At 35.7% G+C, this 19,711-nt stretch overlaps 2 protein-coding genes and 1 pseudogene across 3 annotated transcripts; all 3 read left to right on the top strand.

Moving 5' to 3' along the window:
- Positions 1 to 2,663: 2,663 nt before the first annotated feature.
- Positions 2,664 to 7,514, top strand: LOC145614606 (putative E3 ubiquitin-protein ligase RHB1A). 2 transcript variants are annotated; one of them, XR_014107127.1, is made up of 6 exons: positions 2,664 to 2,791; positions 3,917 to 4,026; positions 5,116 to 5,545; positions 5,628 to 5,737; positions 6,823 to 6,948; positions 7,068 to 7,514. XR_014107127.1 is itself a non-coding variant. In XM_081669669.1 (5 exons), the coding sequence occupies exons 2-5, from the start codon at positions 3,964 to 3,966 to the stop codon at positions 6,856 to 6,858; spliced, it is 639 nt and encodes a 212-aa protein (XP_081525795.1). In that variant the 5' UTR covers positions 2,664 to 2,791; positions 3,917 to 3,963; the 3' UTR covers positions 6,859 to 7,514. The 2 variants fall into 2 exon arrangements, 1 of the variants encoding a protein (XP_081525795.1); XM_081669669.1 differs by having other exon boundaries at positions 6,823 to 7,514.
- A 3,751-nt stretch (positions 7,515 to 11,265) lies between these two features.
- Positions 11,266 to 14,357, top strand: LOC145614199 (G-type lectin S-receptor-like serine/threonine-protein kinase SD2-2 pseudogene; annotated as a pseudogene).
- A 488-nt stretch (positions 14,358 to 14,845) lies between these two features.
- Positions 14,846 to 19,552, top strand: LOC145614200 (protein DETOXIFICATION 35-like). Its single transcript, XM_081669216.1, has 7 exons — positions 14,846 to 16,450; positions 17,370 to 17,995; positions 18,233 to 18,289; positions 18,406 to 18,644; positions 18,735 to 18,853; positions 19,033 to 19,119; positions 19,406 to 19,552. Exons 1-7 carry the CDS (start codon positions 16,124 to 16,126, stop codon positions 19,514 to 19,516), a joined length of 1,566 nt encoding a protein of 521 aa, XP_081525342.1. The 5' UTR covers positions 14,846 to 16,123; the 3' UTR covers positions 19,517 to 19,552.
- The last annotated feature ends 159 nt before the right edge of the window (positions 19,553 to 19,711 follow it).

Below are 19,711 nucleotides of genomic sequence, written 5' to 3'. Positions count from 1 at the left end.
CAAAACACCTAGTCTTGAAATCCTAGCATTAGAGAAAGATCGTACCCACGGTAAAATTAACGGAATTTTGAAATGGACGGTGTAGATTGAAGGGGGAAGACACTTGGAAATCATAGATTAATCACGATGAAAATGACCGTTAGATAGAGAAAAAATGGCGGGAAATTAAGAAATTTTAACCGCCAAAGAATATGTGGGTTGCTTTCTGAAAATGTAAAGGTATAAATCTAAAAATGGGTTTTTGGAGTATCAAATTTGTCTATTTTTGAATTAAAGTATATAAAATTTATACTATGATATTGTTGTTATTATAAAGTTTAATGCAAGTAGTTCAAAGATTCCAAAGCAGTCAATAAATGTCGTTTTAATGAGCATCTGATGACAATTAAGTTTTGTTAATTAAGAAGGAATTAATGATTAACACGAAATGTATATCCAATTCCAAATGAACAAGCGATAAGGTTATACAATTAGATTATGATATTTGGTGATAAAATTTGGTAAAATATTGGATGTTGGATTAGCAACGTGTATGGTTTTGATACTTTCATGTTTAGGTTTGACTGGTTTTAATTACTTGTTCATGGTAAGTAGCTATCAAGCTTGTGCAATGCACAAATTTGTGTGAATTTTTATTTCAATAGCTTTTGCGTACGAGGTTTGTAAATGATGTATGTAACCCTATATAATAAATTGATTTAAGAAAGCACAACGAATTAATTATGTGACAATCATTGTCATTCTAGCTTAATTTAATTATATTTAATACTTTTATTTTGAACTTCTTATATGTAAATATAGTTTTCATGGAAGATGAGTTTATTTATGTCGATTTCAATTGTGTGTTTGTATGCTAAATTGACATCGATGGTAATTCAATAGGTTGTGTAAATTAGTAAGGATGATAATTGTGTGACAAAAATAAAGAGTTAAGCCATGTTCTCTTCATCTTAATTTCAGTTTCTAATTTTCTTTTCTCGTAAACAGTTCAGCTCAATTCAATAAATCAGAACAGACCCTTAGACTTCTTAGGGTATGGTTACCTTTTGGTTATGTCATCATCATTTACAATTCTCATATCAAACCTATACATCTTTTCCATTCTTTATTTTATAATCTTTTGATTTATTATATACACGTGGTTATAATTTTTTTAATCAACTTTGGCAATATGTATTTAAAAAATAAACTTATCTACGTGGGGATCTTGTTAATTCGTTTCAATAATATATATTACTTCACTCCATAACCATAATGTTATATGATATAAGGGTTTAACCTCAAAACTTGAACACTACTTTCTTTAGAAATGGAGATTCTCCTTACTATCTTCATAATCCCAGTGAATTTGACAAGTGAAGTTGGACTTGTGAGATATGTCAATTAAATCGAGTCCTTTTCTCTTAACTAAAATAAATAACTTACTATATGAAATCATAGATTTAACAAAAAGCACACAAAAATATAGACAACAATTATCATAGTAAGGTGAAATTTGCTGACTAAAACGCCCATGCATCATGCACTAATCCACTAACTAATTAACACCTATCATGCCATCAATTATCATGTATTATGATGCATGGTAAAGTAATACTCCCTCCGTGTTTTTTTTAAGTGATACATATTGACCGGCACATAGTTTTAGGCAATTTAATTGACTTAAATAAAATAAGAGGTAAGTGGGGTAGTGGAGTATTAAAAAATTGTTAAAGAAAGATAGTGGAGTTAATAGTTTATTGAAAAGTAATATATGTGAGAGGAAAGATATAATAAAAAAGTATTAGTGGGTTTGGGTGGGGATGAGAGGAGAGAGATAAAATATTTTAATGTATTGTTTTGCCAAAAAAGGAAATGTATCACTTAAAAAATACGGCCGGAAATGAAAAATGTATCACTTAAAAAAACACGAAGGGAGTACTACAAAATTAAGAAAAGAAATTTACTTTATACTTCAATGATTACTTTTGTATAAACTTAACTATGTTGTCAAGAATTACATTGGTGGTTTGATACCATTACTTTTTATTTACAACTTACTCCAGATGGTAACCAAACAAACCCATTCAAAAACTTAGACAAATTCCATTGTACAATCAATTGTATTTTTATCAAATCTAATCCGTCTTATTAATCGATTTGGTGTTTTGAGTAGTTAATAAGTGTGATATTAATTTATTCCGTGTATATTCCGTATTACGTTTGAATATTTATCGAATATACTGATTATGACAAGAGAGTAAAGTAACATTTTGAAATGAAAAGGAAAAAAAATATTTAGTTGATGAAAAAGACTAACAAACTTATGTGTAAAATCACAACAAATCAAAATATATTTAGTGGAAAAAAGTAAACGACGTGTAAAAATTAAGCTCAAGAAAAACAAAAATAAAAGGGAGGTTGGTAATAGTTCTCGGCAATAAAGTGACATAAGATTTAATGACTTTCTGTGTCACTCCTACAACAAAATCGAAAGTTGTGAGTAAGCAAAATTAATTCATTTCAAAAAAAATTAAAAATTGAAAAAGAAAAATAAATAAAAAAAATATATAAAATATAAAATAAAAAAAAAATCAGGAGGAGTCCACATCTCCCCACTCCTTTTGAGAATACCCTTTTTATTTTTTAATTCTTCCCAAAAATATTGTAAATAATTATAATTATAAATAAAAATAAAAATAAATTTGACTCTCAAAATCATCAAAAATTTCTTTCTTAGTTCATCACTCTCATAACTTCTCTCTCTTTCTCTCTCCTCTTTTCTCACTCTTTTCGTCTCTTCTCCCCTCAGGTAACTGTTTACACACAACACACCTTTTTTCTGCTTAATTTTTGTTATTTAATTTATATTTTGTTTGATTTTAGGGTTTTGTGATGATTTTTGTTACTGGAAATTGTTACTTGTTTGTAATTTTGATGTTTTTTTTGGTTGAATTTTTCTGTTGTTAGTAGCATTTTTCTATGTTTTTGTGCTGAATTGTTGAACTATTTTTTCGTTTTATTTCTGTTTTTGTATTCTGTAAGCTCATAATTAGTGATTAATAAGTTTCTGGAATCCGTTGTTTAGAGTAAAGTATCTTTGATTTTTTTTAATTTTATTTTTTGTTTTTTTTTTTTTCGTTTTTTACTTTATGTTGAGAATTCAGATTTGTAAATGAAAATTGGAGATAATTTTGGTGGTGATTTTCATGATTTTTGGTTAAAGCTAAATTGTGCAGGAAAAATTGTGTTTGTTTGACATTTTTGAAGCGGTAGTTTTGTTGCTAGTATGAATTCAAGGAGTAAGGGAGGGGGATTGATGTATGTGGAATCACTTAGTGGTTTATAATTTGGTAGTCCACTCTAATTCACAATCCCGAAAGAATCTGCTCGATTTTTCGTGTCGAATGTCGATAGGAGCGTATGAGAGGGTTTTTAGCAAATTCATGACCTCTTGGTGATTGCATAGCTGCTGATTTTGGTGTAGTGAGTTGAATGAGCAAATCCCATTGTATTTGTTTCAAATTATGAATTAGGTAAGAGGTGAGGTACTTCTGCTGCTAAATGCTACGGAGTGGCTCAAAAAGGGGTATCTAGTTGATGTATAATTGAAGCTATAGGCACAAAATGACCACATGTGTTTTCTCATCATATTGTTGTGATATGCTCTTGCTGTTTTTATGCAGCTAGTTAATCGGATATTTTATTTTAAAATTTTCTCTTTGCTACAATTTCAGACAGGCTTTCTAATAAATCAATGCTATTTCTTTCCATCTCTTAGATCGTGTTTTCCTCTTTTGGGATTTTCCGCTGTTTGACACTAATATCGTAGTACTATGTTTATGAACACATCATGGAGTTGGAATCCATATTATTCTTATTGCTTGTGTGTGGCAATACTTATGACTTTCTTGTTATCTCTTATGATTTATGGCAGGGAGGATTTGTCATGAAGACCTAGATTTTGAAGTACAAAAACTGGCTATGGGTGGTTGCTGTTGCTCTTCCAGAAAGTCTCAATTGCAAGGGACACCCGTGTATTACTATGTATGTTAACTTAAAGTTTATTTTGTACATGTACTCCTTTTTTAGTTAACCCTCGATGCCTATTACTTGGGGAAAGGAGATTGAGGCACTTTGAGCTGAGCATAAGCCTATCAGACATACGCAGAACTTTGGTTTTTTTTTTTTTTTTTTTTTTTTTTCCCTCTCTTATGTTTTAAGGAGTAGCATGTAATCCTCTCTCATTCTCTGATGCTTTTCGGGCACTTCTTAAGATTCTAGGTTCGGTGAAAGGATGTTCAGCTTCCACTAAACATAAGTGTAGAAGTGACTGCCATGCAGTAGAGATGTCATCACTGCTTTGTCTTGTGAACATGTGGTTGCCTTTGCATCTCCTGCAACTTTCCCTTTAAAAGTTTGAAGTGTTATCAGTGTCACTCCAGTGTTTGCCTCTACATGATGCTGGTCCAAATTATATTGATATCTTTTCTTACCATTACTTCAACTAGCAACTAGCAACTGACGAGTGATAGTATCAAGAGGCATGATCTGACATCACTTTCAGCTGGCTTTAGGATCTTGCATTCTTTACTGTTGGTCTGTTCATCCTTAAATATGATGTTTTATAGTTGACAAACTTGACATTCTTATGAGGAGAAAAGCGGGGAGAATCTTCTTATTCTTCTAGCTGCTTCAGATTCAGCCACTCATTTCAACACTTTACACAAATTTTTATGTAAAGAGTGGTATCTTTTCAAATGTGACCATGTGCCCATTATTTGTGTATTTATTTCAAAAACACAGCCTACAGTTGTCGCTCTGGGCCAGTAGCAGAATGCTGTTCTTAATTAAATTTTTCATTTGCATGCATCTTTCTGTCAACATATTATTAGAATTATGTTTATTCTCAGGGTTATCTTTCAAAGATCTCTTCTAAGTGAAAAAAAATACTTTGTATTGTTTATGTGTATTAACATGCTAATAGTTTCAACTAATTTGGTGTAAGATTGTCCTGAGTGAGTGACTGTTGATTTCTTTGTCCCTGCTATGGCTGCAAGAGGTGGGAACTATTTATGTTGTAGTTGACACATTCCAACAGTATGGGAGCTTAATTTTTCATTTTCTTTCATGCAGTGCCCTCCATCTTTGGAAGAGCAGAATAACTTGAGAGCATACCGTGGGACAGCCCCCGGGCTGTCAACAGGGCTTTTGGTTGGACTAAATCTGGACACATCGAGCCCTGATACTTTCAGACCCCCTCCAGCACCCATTCCTTTTAATGTGCTTTTTGGGCGTCCGCAGACTCCAATTCGTTCTCTAGGATGCCAAGGACCTAAGTGTGATGCAACGAAACAATCAAAACCCACATCTCTCGGAGAGATTGCTGCCATTGATATATCTGAAAAATTGACATCTGGTGATCATGTTGGGAAATCTGAAGGAAAAACTCTTGCTGATATTTTGCTTGCCTCACCAACGAAATCTGATGTTGAAATTACGAAATCATCTGAGGCTTATGAGCTAGCCACTGAAGAAGAGGATGCCTGTCCTATCTGTCTTGAAGGTGACAGTTTTTCCACTTCAAGTAGTGCGTTGAGTTACTATCTGTTCCTGTATTTTATCTCACCAATGAATTTCATTTGCAGAATATGACACAGACAACCCTAAAATGGTCACGAATTGTGAGCATGATTTTCACCTGTCATGTCTCCTTGAGTGGATGGAAAGAAGTGATTCATGTCCAGTTTGTGATAAGGTCTGTATCTAGCATCACTACAATTACTAATGAATATATTTAATTCATGGCTTCATGCAGATAATGATCATTATGTTTTTATTTCTTTTTTTTTACCTTCCTGCCCGGTGACAGTCAGATTAAATATATCTATTTGTTGTAGACATATGAAAACAATGCTTTGTCAGCAGCTCGGCACACTTAATACCTCTCCATGAACCCCATATAAACTTGGTTGCTCCACCCTCTTTTCTAGTTTACCATACAACTTTTACTCCTAAATTAACTAGAATAATTGGCTAATATATGGGTTTCTGCTGGAGGGCCAGCCCATTTTAGTGATGGTTAGTCAAGCAAGCCTTTGGCAGGGTTTTGACTTGCAGTTATGGTTGCAATTCTAGCAACATTTGCAGATTGTAAAAGTGTATTATATTGTGTTGTCATGTAAACTGTTGTGGTTGCTGCTGTATGAACTTGCAATCTACATTAGTCATAAAGGCTGTTATTGGCTTCAACCGATGAAGACCTTGTATTGGACATCAACCCTATTGGCCAATCCTTTTCAACTTGGGATGTCTGAGTGAGTGAGTTCAGCAAGGTGAACTAAACCTTGATCTGGAGAAGTGAGTGGGTGATATAGCCTGGTGTGAGTTTTGCAAAGATATTAAATGCCCTAATGCTCTAGCTTAGCATAGGATTAGTGGGGGATTTAGATGAACGCAGCCTTACTGGTGGGTACCCTGTTCCTACAATCACAAATAAGTTGTTAGAAGGGTTAGGTGTGATTCTGTAAGTGACCTCTAACTGCTTGCTAACTGAACAAGTGACTTGCTACTACAAATTCACAGCATAAAATTAAACACGAGATAAAAGTTGATTCTATGTTTAATTTAGTCCCTGAAATCTAAATTTGAAAATGCCCCTTAGAGGTTCTTTAAACTAGATTGGCCAAAGGCAGTTGGCAAACTTACTACCTCGGATGTAATTTTTATGTGATCTTTCATTTTATGATTTCTAATAATGCTTCAAGCTGTAATTGTTGAGATATGGATTGTTGTTTCTATTAAGAGGCCAAATATAACATTCTTTTATTATACATGGAACAGGAAATGATATTTGATCACCCTGATGGTCAGAACTGAATATTCCCTTGATGAGCAGATCTAGTTGCTTATTCCAAATGCTTGCTGATCAGTAAACCAAACATTAAGGGAGTTATATGCTTCAGTGAGGTCTCAGATTCTTTTTAGCTGACTTAACTTGTGGCTTATTAAGTTGTTCAACATCGTCATTCCATTTAAAGTCTGGTTTGCTGGAGTATCCTGGACTGATCTTTGATTGTATGTATCAGTGACTGGAAAAGTTGACTGGTTCTTGTCAAAGAATGTGTACAAGCTGTTTGGAAGATTTCGAAAGGGATGCAATGGTTAGCACTTGCCTTTCGATCCATATAATTGCAGCAAATTCCATTTCATGTACAGATTTTTATTTTGGTCCGTCACCCCTTCTTTTGGTGGTGCTGTTTCATCTCATCCTCCATTTAGTCTTCCCTCATCCTTGCCCCTTCTTTAGTAGGTTATGTTTTCCTTACCCATATTAGCTACACATTAAATTAGTGTGCCTGTGTACTTTAGCCTGGTTTCACAACTTTTTCTTTTTTTCAGGAAAACATTTTTTAGTAAAGTCAGTGCTCATTGTCACTGAATTCTGGTCACTATACAAAATGTCAACAGTGAGTTTGTTCTATCTTCATACTCCTTTCTTGCTGAAGCATTTTTCTGGATTTCCTTTTCCATCATTTCTTTTTGCATTTTAGAAAAGCTCTCTTTGCATAAAATAATTACTTTGATTACATGCCCTTGTGATCTTTTGCAATAGCTGATGCATTCATTTCATTATTGGTGATGTGGTCTTTATATTTCAGTAATCAATAAGCTATTTGATTAGCATGTGATAAGTTGCATGCTATGAGGTGTAGCACTTTGGTGCTACCCTCATCTCTCGTGGCATAGACCCGGGTTTAAAGCACACACCCCTCCCCTTACTCTTCCCTCTCCTCCTCCCCCTCCTTGGGATAGGGAGTTATGGCCAGCTCAACCAATATATAAAATTGTGACGGCCACATTATTTCTGAAACCTCTCTAGTCTCTGACATTTGTTTCACGGTTATACTTATACCTATTTTTCCGTGTAAAGTGTAATGACAATTGTTTATTACGTAATCGAAGTTATTTATGAAGGTGGAGGGGGTGTGATGAAGAGGGAAAGAAGTGGAAGTATAAAGTACTAACCTTGTAGGGTAAATGAATCTAAGAGGATGGAGAGGAATGAATAAATAAATGTGAATGTTGTTGTAAACATTCTTAGAATGATAAACATTTTGACTAATAAGTAATAAGAGTATGTTGCTATCGTTCCAACAATTTTGGGCCCATTTGACATTGTTATCAAAGAATGAAAGAATCCTATTTTTACCTTTTAATATTCACTTAAAATAAATGTTGTGTCGGTGATATAATACAATTTTTTGAAAAACATTCATAAACTGTAATTTTTCATATGGAGTACTCTTTAGTCTTTATACTGTAATACTTGTACAATATATAGTCACAAATATTAAGTGGATAATCTTTTGCGAAGGAGGAAGTATTGTGGATTAAAAAGTGAGAGAATCTAAGTTAGAAACATTGAAGGTGGCTAGGTGATGCATGGTTTTCAAGTGCTTGACTTTTGCTTCATAATTTTATTTTGGCTATTATTGGTAAATTACAAAATTTTGTTCATGGTGGGGGCTTCAAATGTCTTTTCATCATAGTTGGTTGCGTTGCCTCTTTCATAAGTTCAAGAGTTAGAAGAAGAAAATAGCATGTGAGAAAAATCGTAAGAATGTAACCCAATCCAAACCCCATTTGTGTGGATGTCACAATCCATGCCAAACTATATATGGTCTATGTTCAGTTTCATAGTATTACTAGTCTGTGTTTTGACGACTATAGTTTCCCGATTAATGATAGTGTAATGAGTATTTGAATTTTTAGACGAGCACGGATTGTTTTAGCTTTTAAGGTTGGATCTGGCTATAAGGACTACATACTAATTTTCATAATAGGGGGCTGGGGGGAACCTTCATATGGAATCACACTTGTATATGCTGTCTCTTTGTTATGAACACGTCCTAAATTAAAGTTTGAAGGTACTCCGTACATTATAATTTTACTTGGTATCGTGACAACATCTCATTACTTGCGCTTTGTCCAAAATTTGATTCATTGATTGAACATACAAATGCTACATTTCTTGAGTTATTCGCATTTGTAGTCCTACAATGTGGAAGAACGTTGGAGAAACTTCTGTTGCACACTTAACTATTTTGATTATAAATTTATCAGTTGTATAATGCATTGCACATGCCAGTTAAAGCCAAAATAAAATACTGTTATTCCTCAAATACAACAAATTGAAAATGAAGTACTGTTTGTTTGGTTGATAAATGTTAACACATTGTTATTTGTTACTCCATACTGTAAACCAATTAATTTCTCGAATGTATGTTTGCTTTAGCCTTTAGGTTGCATATATCAAAACCGTAATAAGCCTCGAAATAATGTTATTGACTTATTGCATATATGCATAACTCGTAAAATACAGTAAATGAAAGATTGTGTTATTGTAACAGTTTAACACTAATCCTGAAAAAATGACTCCAGTGGAGTGTGAACTAAAGATGAAGGGGATGACTTTTACGAGTGTGGATTACATTTGTTCTATAGTAGTGAGAGTATCTTTCATGAAATCAGACGAGTATTATATATATTGCCCTTTTCTCGTTTCCCATAACGCGTGTGTCTGCTAGTATCCAAATTCCTAACCATGTGATGATGAGCTCATGACATGAAAATTCCAATTTCGATGTTTTTAATAAACCACTATACTTTTTATCATTACCTACTTTCTTTTTTAGACTAATTATATATGATTAATATGAACAATTATATTTGGTTGATAAGTTCTTTCATTTTAAGCGTTTCGAGTTTCAATCTAGTAATCGAAGAGAATCCTCTTGTACATAACGTAACGAAAAATCCACCCTAGTGTTCGCAATGAGGTTTGATATCACAAACTCAAAGACCTAGTGTTGGGCAATGGGCAGACCGGGCAGATTGCTACAATGTTGCTTAGCAGGCCAATCTAATACATTTTATTGGGCTAGGTCATAATACAGTGGGCCTAAAACGGCCCAATATGGAATTTGCTTGGTTTGTTGTGAATGAAATGAGTTAGTGGTGGACTAGTGGTGGGGGGACATTAGTAGTGGGGAGGCAACCTATGAGTGTCGAGTAAAGGTAACCAAAAAGGCTAACTAACTGTTAGTGGAATAAAGATAAAAACTGATAAAGATTTTATTCAAAAGTTGTTGTCTTTTTTATTCAGTGGGAGTAGATAACTTAGCATTGAGGACTAGAGGAGTGTATAATGACAAGAAGATTTTACTATTTGTAGTAATGAATAGCTTGTGAATAGATTCATACATCACAATAGGTAAAATTGGCCACGCATCATCAATCTACTCATATTTCTCTTTTGGAGTAAGGACCTAACCAACAAGATTTTAAAATGGTACAGTGATTAAGTTTCGAAGTATAACTATCGCGTATATATTGATTTATTACAATGCCTTATCTCATTTAAGTAGTGTCTATCTAATCATTTAGAGCATAGTTTCATTTAACTTCAAATACTCCAAAATGGATCAATTTTTTTTAATTCTAAATTGGCTAAATTCAAAGTATAAATAAATTGAGTAGATAATATTCCATTCTTATCAAATTAATGAATGTAATGTGTATGACTTTTGGTTTTGGAATTAATTACGTATAATTATGAGGCTTTGAAAGTTGATTTTTCAAATAAGCATATATAATGGACCATTAACTAACCTTACTATGCTTTGAAGAACCTAATGGAACAAACTATCCCTAAATATATTCATTGTCACAAAAAAAAAAAAAAAAAAAAAAAGAAAAGAAAAGTAAGTCACGAGATGAGATTAGCGTAGATACCCCGTGCGGCGCCTAAATCTCCGAGGCCAGCCTTCCCTATATGCGCAACAAGTTGATAAATAAAGGAAATAACACACAATGACACTAACCTGTACCACAAACACATGTACCAGTAAGACAAACTAGCATAGGGAGGTTGCCTCGTATGGGACTTATTGTGCCAGGGCATCGAGAAAATTTTCAACACGTTACAAACAACTAAAAGTAAAAGAATACAAAGTACATGAAAGAACATTTGTTACAATGATTTGTGCCCTTAAGAGTTGCATATATCATTATCCTTTCTTTTTCTTATAAAGTACCAATAATTAGTAATCAAAATTAGCTTTAAATAAAAATTGACGCATATAAATCAAATATGACAATAGTAAATTAAAGAAAAAAATAAAAAATAAATTGAAAAGGTACTCGTATTAAAATGATGGAAGTAATCAAAATTTGTAATCGTATCCAAAGCCATTGGCCTTTAATGGAATATGATCCATTGAATCATCCCTATTCACAAGCTCTTGTTCCTTTTGCACCAAACAAACCCAACAATCTCTTTGTTTCTTTCCTTCCCATTTTTAATTTTACAAATCACCTCTATTATTACTCTTTCAAAAACTTAAAAAAATAAATCTCATCATCAACAATTTTTTTTTTTTTTTTTTTTTTTTTGGGCGTGGAAAATTTTGGACTCTGACTAGACCCTTCATTACTCTGTCAAGCACTCACTCCACTAATTTCACTTCACTCCACTAGCCAACTTAAATACTACCTCCGTTACATGTTATGTGCAACGATTTGACATAAAGTAGAGAGGAAAAATGTCTAATCGTTGCACATCTGTAACGGAGGTAGTATTTGACTTGACTTCTTCCCCAAAACGCCGTCGTTTCACCCATCATCTCCAAATCAAAACCCCCAAATATTACCATTCTTTTAAAAATTTCACATTTTTTTCTAAAAAAATGACAATAATTTTGTTCCTCATAACTCTCTCTTCTCTGAGTTCTCTCCCACAACTGAACTCGTCACCTGACTCAGTCACCCTTCTCCGACCCAACTCAACCATTTTCAGCCCAAATCGAACCTTCGAGCTCGGATTCTTCACCCCTAACCCAGACCTCGGCAACCTCTACCTCGGAATCTGGTACGCTTCTCTCCCAACTCGAACCTACGTTTGGGTCGCAAACCGTCATACCCCTTTGAAAGACAATGCCTCTGCTTCACTTTCTCTCTCCTTTGACCAACTCACTCTCTTTGACTCCGTCAACTTCGTCGTTTGGCGGTCGGATAATCCCCTCCCTGGTACCCACCTTCGTCTCCTTGACTCCGGTAATCTTGTTCTTGTCTCTGGTTCGAACGACGTCGTTTGGCAGAGCTTCGACCACCCTTCTGACACGTGGCTACCTGGGATGAACTTGACTGTTACTGGGTCCATTGTTGCGTGGAAGTCGGAGTGGGACCCTTCACCGGGGAGGTATTCTCTGCGGTTCAGACCACCGCTTTATGGTGAGATCGAGTTGGTTTATAATGATACGGTGTCGTATTGGAGTACTGGGAGATGGACTGGGAGTTCCTTCGCGAATGTTCCCGAGATGACGGTGACGTACATTTATAGGTTTTACTTTAAAAATGAGTTTACTAAAACGGCGTCGTTTGGGTTCTCGGAGGTTCCGCCGGGGTCCGAGAGTGGGCCCCCTCCGTTGACGAGGTTCCAGGTCAGCCACACCGGGGTTCTCCAGCAGTACACGTGGTCATCACAGACGGAGTATTGGAACACGTTTTGGGCCCGGCCCGAATCCAGGTGTCGGGTTTATGGGCTTTGTGGCCCTAATGGAGTTTGTTATGGGGATAATTTGAGGGTTTGTGGGTGCCCGAATGGGTTCGGGCCGAGGGACGGGCTTGGGTGGGCCCGGGAGGATTACTCGGGTGGGTGTGTGAGGTTGGATGGTGGAGGTGAGGTTGGGGTTTGTGGGATGGATGATGGGTTTGTGGAGATGGGTAGTATGAGCTTCGACGAGGCGAAAACGGTGTCGTTTCGAGGTGTGGGGAGTAAGGTAGATTGTGAGAAGAGTTGTTTAGGTAATTGTTCATGTATTGGGATTAATTACAATGAGAAAATTAAGTTGTGCAAGAATTTGTTTGGTGTTCTTGTTAATTTGAGAAATTGGACTGGTGATAGCACAATGGGTGGTGATGATGATGTGTTGTATCTTAGAGTAGGAAAAAATGGGTTGAAAAACAAGGGTTTGAGTCATAGAATGGTTATTTTGATTAGTGTAATTTCTGGGTTAGTTGCAATTTCAGTGATTATGTGTTTGGTTTTGTGGGTTATTAGAAAGGAAGTTAGGAGGAGAAGGAATGAGGAGGAAGAGGCAGCTTTAGCTGCTACCCATTTGAGGGTTTTTTCATATAAGGAGCTCCACGGGGCGACTCGTGGGTTCTCCGAGAAGCTCGGGCATGGTGGTTTTGGGACTGTGTTTCGTGGTACATTGTCGGATTCGTCTCATGTGGCTGTCAAACGTCTTGAACGGCCGGGTAGTGGTGGAGAGAAAGAGTTTCGAGCTGAGGTTTGTACAATTGGGAATGTCCAACATGTAAATTTGGTTAGATTAAGGGGGTTTTGTTCTGAGAATTCTCATAGGTTGTTAGTTTATGAATACATGCATAATGGTCCTTTGAGTAGTTATTTGAAGAAGGATGGTCAAAATATGAGCTGGGATGTTAGATTTAGAGTGGCAATTGGAACAGCCAAAGCCTTGGCTTATTTACACGAAGAATGTAGACAATGTATCATTCACTGTGATATTAAGCCTGAGAATATCCTTCTTGATTCAGATTACACTGCAAAAGTATCTGATTTTGGGTTAGCAAAGTTAATAGGCCGCGATTTTAGTAGGGTCTTGGCGACAATGAGGGGAACTTGGGGGTATGTTGCACCGGAGTGGATATCTGGAGTGGCGATTACTAACAAGGCAGATGTTTATAGCTATGGGATGACAATGTTGGAGCTTATTGGGGGTAGAAGGAATGTGGAAGCACCACCACCCTCACCACCTAATGCAGGTGCGTGTGATGGGAATCAAGGGACCCATGGAAGCGGTGATACAGGTAGTGGCGATAAGTGGTTCTTCCCACCATGGGCAGCTCGGAAAATAATTGAGGGGACCATGGAAGAAGTGGTGGATTCAAGGCTTGGTGTGGCATATGATAGATTAGAGGCGGAGAGGCTAGGGATGGTGGCCGTGTGGTGCATACAAGACGAGGAAGGGGCAAGGCCTTCTATGGGATTAGTTGTAAAGATGTTAGAAGGGGTTGTAGAAGTAGGTGTTCCCCCACCTCCTAAACTTCTTCAAGCCTTAGTAGCTGGGGAGTCTTCTGTTGGGATTACTTCAGGAAATGTAGTTTCAAACACGGGCGGTTTTGGCTCTGACGATAATAACACCAGAGTTTCTGTAGATTCAGTATTACCTCATTCTCCCAGTAGTCCTAGTAATGCTCCTTCATTAGCTACAAATGTAAGTGTATGATACTTGTTACAGAATTCTGTTATCTAATTAGTTTAGAAAAGGCCATCAATTTTGAGTCCTCAAGCTTGTGTGTTCCGTTGCATTCTATTCTATATTTGCTACACTGTCTCTCCATTTTAATTGCTGATATGCGTATGACAATGCCGGTATGTTTAGATGTACACAGTTTTATCCCTACCTTAACCGACCATACACCCCCCTCCTCGGGCCTTTGTTATACCCCCGGGCATCAAACTCCATTGGCTACCCTGAGACGGGGACTTCATGTGGCCGTGTGGGAAGGGGCGGTTGTGTATCTGGAAAGAAAAAAAGGTGTAATCCATCATTGCAAAAAGAATCAACAAACAGATGGGCAGTTTTAGAAATATTGATTCAGCAAATCCCTTTACACTCTTTTTCTCTTTACAGAACCTTAAGTTTTTAGCCATATGATGCACACTAATCTGCATGTAAACATCATTAGTTTCACATTTGATATCAGAAAAACATCATTTCTCTTGCTTTCTTTTATCATACTTGCTATAACCTTGTCACTAAAGTCCTGATTTCGTACGTGTTGACCGAAAACATCCTAAATCTTGACTTAAATTTAATAATTGTACTGATGCTAGATCTGGAGTTTGGCCTAGATTTGAGCATTGACCATTGTGTTCTGTTTCTTTAATTAAAAAGGTCTCTACTGTCCTGTAGGCAACGACAATTTCGTGAGTCCAACTTCAAATTTTGATGGTTTCTATGCTTTTATCTTTGCAATTGTTTTCTTCATCATTATATTATGTTAGTACCTTCACGCTTTGTCATTAGTACACCTTAATTTTACTCGTATATAAAATGTCTCATATGAATGTCTATAATAATGCGTAATAATTTCTTTAGTATATTACTCTCTGGTCTCTACACTATATGAAATGTCTCATGGTCAATTTGAAATATTCATGGCGCTCATTTATAAATTTCTGAAAGAGGAAAAAACACATCTACATAAAATCTGTTTGTGCACATTTAAAGTACAATAAATTCCAAATTCTAAACGAATGTTATGAGCCACAATTCAGAAGAACGGTTTTCAATTTCATAGATCTCTAGTGTTTATTTATACATACTATAAAGAATGAAATAAGTTTCAGCTAACACGGTAACACCTAAATGTCAGACATTTAAATCCCTAATCAATAAACTGTCTTTCCCTTTGCATTAAGTAAGAAAATAGTTTTCAACGTATAAATATGATAGTACGTTTATTTCTTTTTTGGTTTATATTTAATGCAAACCCTTCAAAGAAAATTAAGCTGAAATTTAGGAACGTAAGAAAACTAGGGCATTCCTAAGTTTAAGGGATCATTGTTAAATATGCTTCATTTCATCCAACTTACTATTGTTGGAATGCATGTAATAGTAATCTATCAATCATTCCTTTTTTTGTGATAAGAGTAGAACAAGGACGACAACATCATCAACAACAACCGAAAGATCAAGTAAAAAAAAAATAACAAAAAAAAACAGAATTTGTAATTAAATTTTTTTTTGTGAGGGGAAATTGGTATTCATAACATAACATAAACTTATATTGTTGATTTTCATCTTCTTTTCTGGGATTAATCTCCTTCCAAAATTTGGATAAGTTTTGAGTTTATTTATATATTATTTCCCCCTTTTAAAGAACAATACTAAAGTTCTGTTTTGTTTAAGAAAAAACAACAGAAATTTTCAATATAAAGACAGGCAAAATAGCTAAGGAATTAGAACTAGCTGGACAAAATGATGGGAAGGTGGGCAATGGTAATGCCTCCCCTTTCCCTACCGAGGAAGAGGTGGAAAATACCGAGAAGATGGATATACCATTGATTGGTGGGGACCGATATGACAGCGAGCATGTGGCCGAGCTCCACTCAGCACCATCTGGGGTGCTAAAGGCGGAGGATGGGGAGGGTATAGGTGATTATTCTCCTATAAAGAGTTTTGCAGATGTTAAGCATGTATGGTGGACAGAATCGTCGAAGTTATGGGGCATTGCAGGTCCTATTGCTTTCAACATCCTTTGTAATTATGGTATTAATTCATTTACCAATATCTTTGTTGGACATATTGGAAATGTGGAGCTCTCAGCTGTGGCCGTTGCTCTTTCTGTTTTTGGAAGTTTTGTCTTCGGTTTCTTGGTGAGCTTTCTAATACTCCCTACTTTTATTTCATCTCAATGTTCATTTTGCATTATTTTTCCACCTTTTTGTTTAATTTATTTTCTTCTAATTGTGGTAGGGTACTTGGGTGTTGAAATGAGAGCTATGATGATAATTATAAGATAGAGACATGAAACTAATCACTTAATCAAAATTATGTGCTATGGTCCATTCTTCGTCCAAAATAAAGTTTTGTTATAATTGATCCCGGAATGATATGGAGAAAATATTTTCCATCAGAAATTTAGAATTCTTGTTAGGAGTTGGGATGTGGATCTATCCTCACAACAATCAACAATAGATGTATGCATATGTTAAAAGCTGATCATGAGTCGGCGTGCATCGCGTGTGTTTGTTTGATTGTTTTCCTTCATAATCTACAAAAGAGAATCTATATTGCAACCAAAATATTCTCTAGTTCCAATTTTTCTTTTCATAGTCCAATAAATATGTTTTATACAATAGATTGATCCTGCTCATTTGGAAAATTTTACTCTCCCCATTGAAATTCTGTTAGGAATTGAGATTTAATTCTAAATGTGGCCAAAAAAAATTCAGCCTGATGCATGGGGCTGAAAAAGTGTGGGCTTGGTACTTTGGTAGAATTGGGCTGGGCCTTTGTTTGGGCCAGAAATAGACTTTCCAAATCTAGAACGATGTTCAACCAGCTCAAAATTGGGTTTTCATTCATTTATGAAAGTATCTTTCAAGAACTAGTAGGAACATAGCTGTAAAATTCAGGATTTTTTTTTAAAAAAGGCTAACTGGGATTATGAAGAACAATTTTTTATTTCGATTTTTGAATGTTTGACTTATTAAATTTCTTATACTGTACTGCAAAGTATGATGTTTTAGCTTGAGACTAATTGTTCTGGTTTCTTATGACAACAATCCACAGTTAGGCATGGGAAGTGCCCTAGAGACGTTATGTGGGCAAGCATATGGAGCAGGGCAAATACACATGCTAGGAATCTACATGCAAAGATCTTGGCTTATCCTCTTCGGCGCTTGCTTATTGCTTTTACCTCTTTACTTATGTGCTACGCCAATCCTAATGATCTTGGGTCAGGAACCTGATATAGCAGAACTTGCAGGGAAGTTTGCCATACAATGTCTCCCACAGATGTTCTCGCTTGCTGTGAATTTTCCGACCCAGAAGTTCTTGCAGGCACAAAGTGATGTCGCAGTCATGGCATACGTTGGCTTTGTGGCCTTGATCGTCCATGTCATGATGCTTTACCTCTTCATTGAGGTGTTTGGGTGGGCTACCATGGGTGCTGCTTTAGCCTATAATATCTCTGGCTGGGGGATTGCGTTGGCTCAAGCGTTTTACATCATAGGTTGGTGCAAGGATGCTTGGACTGGCTTCTCTTGGTTGGCTTTTCACAACCTTTGGCCTTTTGTTAGGCTCTCTGTTGCTTCTGCTGTTATGATTTGCTTGGAGATTTGGTACTTTATGAGCATCATTGTTCTCACTGGCCACCTCGAAGATCCTGTTATTGCAGTCGGTTCCCTTTCTATCTGGTATGCTAATTTTCTACATTAAAGATTCAACATTTTCCAATATCTACCGTGCACTGGGTGTACAGTGTACCTAAAGAAAGGTACACCAGGTTTCATACTGGTAGGTGTATGACACGGAGCCTGACGTGTATATACACCCAGATGTACGCTAGAAGTTCTGTTCTTCAAGTTAAATTCCCTTTGCACATATATGCAAAAGAAATGATTATGATTTTACTCCCATGATTTCTGATGCAGTATGAATTTGAATGGGTGGGAAGGCATGCTGTTCATAGGAATCAACGCAGCTATAGGGTAATGCCCTGTCTTTAAATTGCTTTTACATAAGTTCCATTCACCGGTCAACATGAATTGAAATTCGACAACCACTATAATTCTTCTGCCTGTACTAACCTGTAACTATATCTCAGCGTTCGAGTTTCCAACGAACTTGGGTCAGGACATCCTAGGGCAGCCAAGTACTCTGTGATTGTCATTGTTGCTCAGTCCCTTTGCATAGGCATCCTCCTTATGTGCATGGTCATGCTCACTAGGAATCATTTTGCTGTAATCTTTACAGAAAGTAAAGATATGCAAAATGCTGTTGCGCATTTAGCTTATCTTTTGGGCATTACCATGGTACTTAACAGTGTCCAGCCAGTAATATCAGGTATATTACGATCAATCTTTAATTGCTCAACATCGAAAATAATTGATCATGGTTTAATGGGGTTAATAATAATTTTATTATATTGAGCAGGTGTCGCGGTTGGAGGAGGGTGGCAGGCCTTAGTTGCTTACGTAAACCTGTTCTCTTACTATGTTATTGGACTGCCTTTGGGATTTCTCCTTGGCTATAAGACTCGTTTAGGCGTGGAGGTAATTGTTAACTCTATTTCTCTGTCTAATTCTATGAAATCATGGATTTTTTTTTTTTTTGAACAAATTTGTTATGATAATCTTATGAAGCTTATGTTAATTTGATTTATGAAGTGATATAAATTTGCAACAATTCATTTGTATGGGCAAGTGACAAGGTTTTGTGCTACACTATGCAGGGTATTTGGATAGGAATGATAATTGGGACAAGTCTTCAGACATTTATCCTAGTCTACATAGTTTACCAAACAAATTGGAATAAAGAGGTGAGTCACTATTCAAAAAAATGATTTCCCAAAACCATACGGCAAATTGTCAATATGTGGAATTGTGTAATAACCCTTCCCCGGCCTTAGCCTTATTAAGTGATTAACTTTATATATAATCTCTTATTGTTGTGGGACACTTGACTCGCTAACTTCTCCATAATAATATTCATACCCTAGACAGTAACGAAAAAAATGATAATTTTGAAAAAAAAAATATAATCCAATAAAGTATATATAACCTAAGATTAACATTAAAATTGAATTTGGAATGTTGTATTAACAGGTAGAGGAAGCTTCAGAAAGACTGCGAATATGGGGTGGACAAGCAGAAGAATCACATGATGATGAAAAAAAAGTTCTTACTATGGTTGTCCCAAATGATTCATTAAAATAGGCTTTATATATTTTAGTTTTTAAATCTACATTATATCCAAACAGATAGGCTTTTTTTTTTTTTTGGATTTCTCCTTTATAATCTTTTACTAGTTACTTTTGAACCTAGTTAGGGTTAGGAGATTTAATTAATGGTAGGACATAGAATACAGGGCTATAGCAAATTATAGTAATAGTTACTATCCTTCAGAACATT

Source organism: Chenopodium album, chromosome 25 (genome assembly GCF_948465745.1).
Source record: "Chenopodium album chromosome 25, dcCheAlbu1.1, whole genome shotgun sequence".
In the NCBI taxonomy this organism is placed as follows: Eukaryota; Viridiplantae; Streptophyta; class Magnoliopsida; order Caryophyllales; family Amaranthaceae; genus Chenopodium; species Chenopodium album.
The sequence above is the reverse complement of the archived record's forward strand: the minus strand, read 5'-3'. Positions and strand labels throughout refer to the sequence as shown.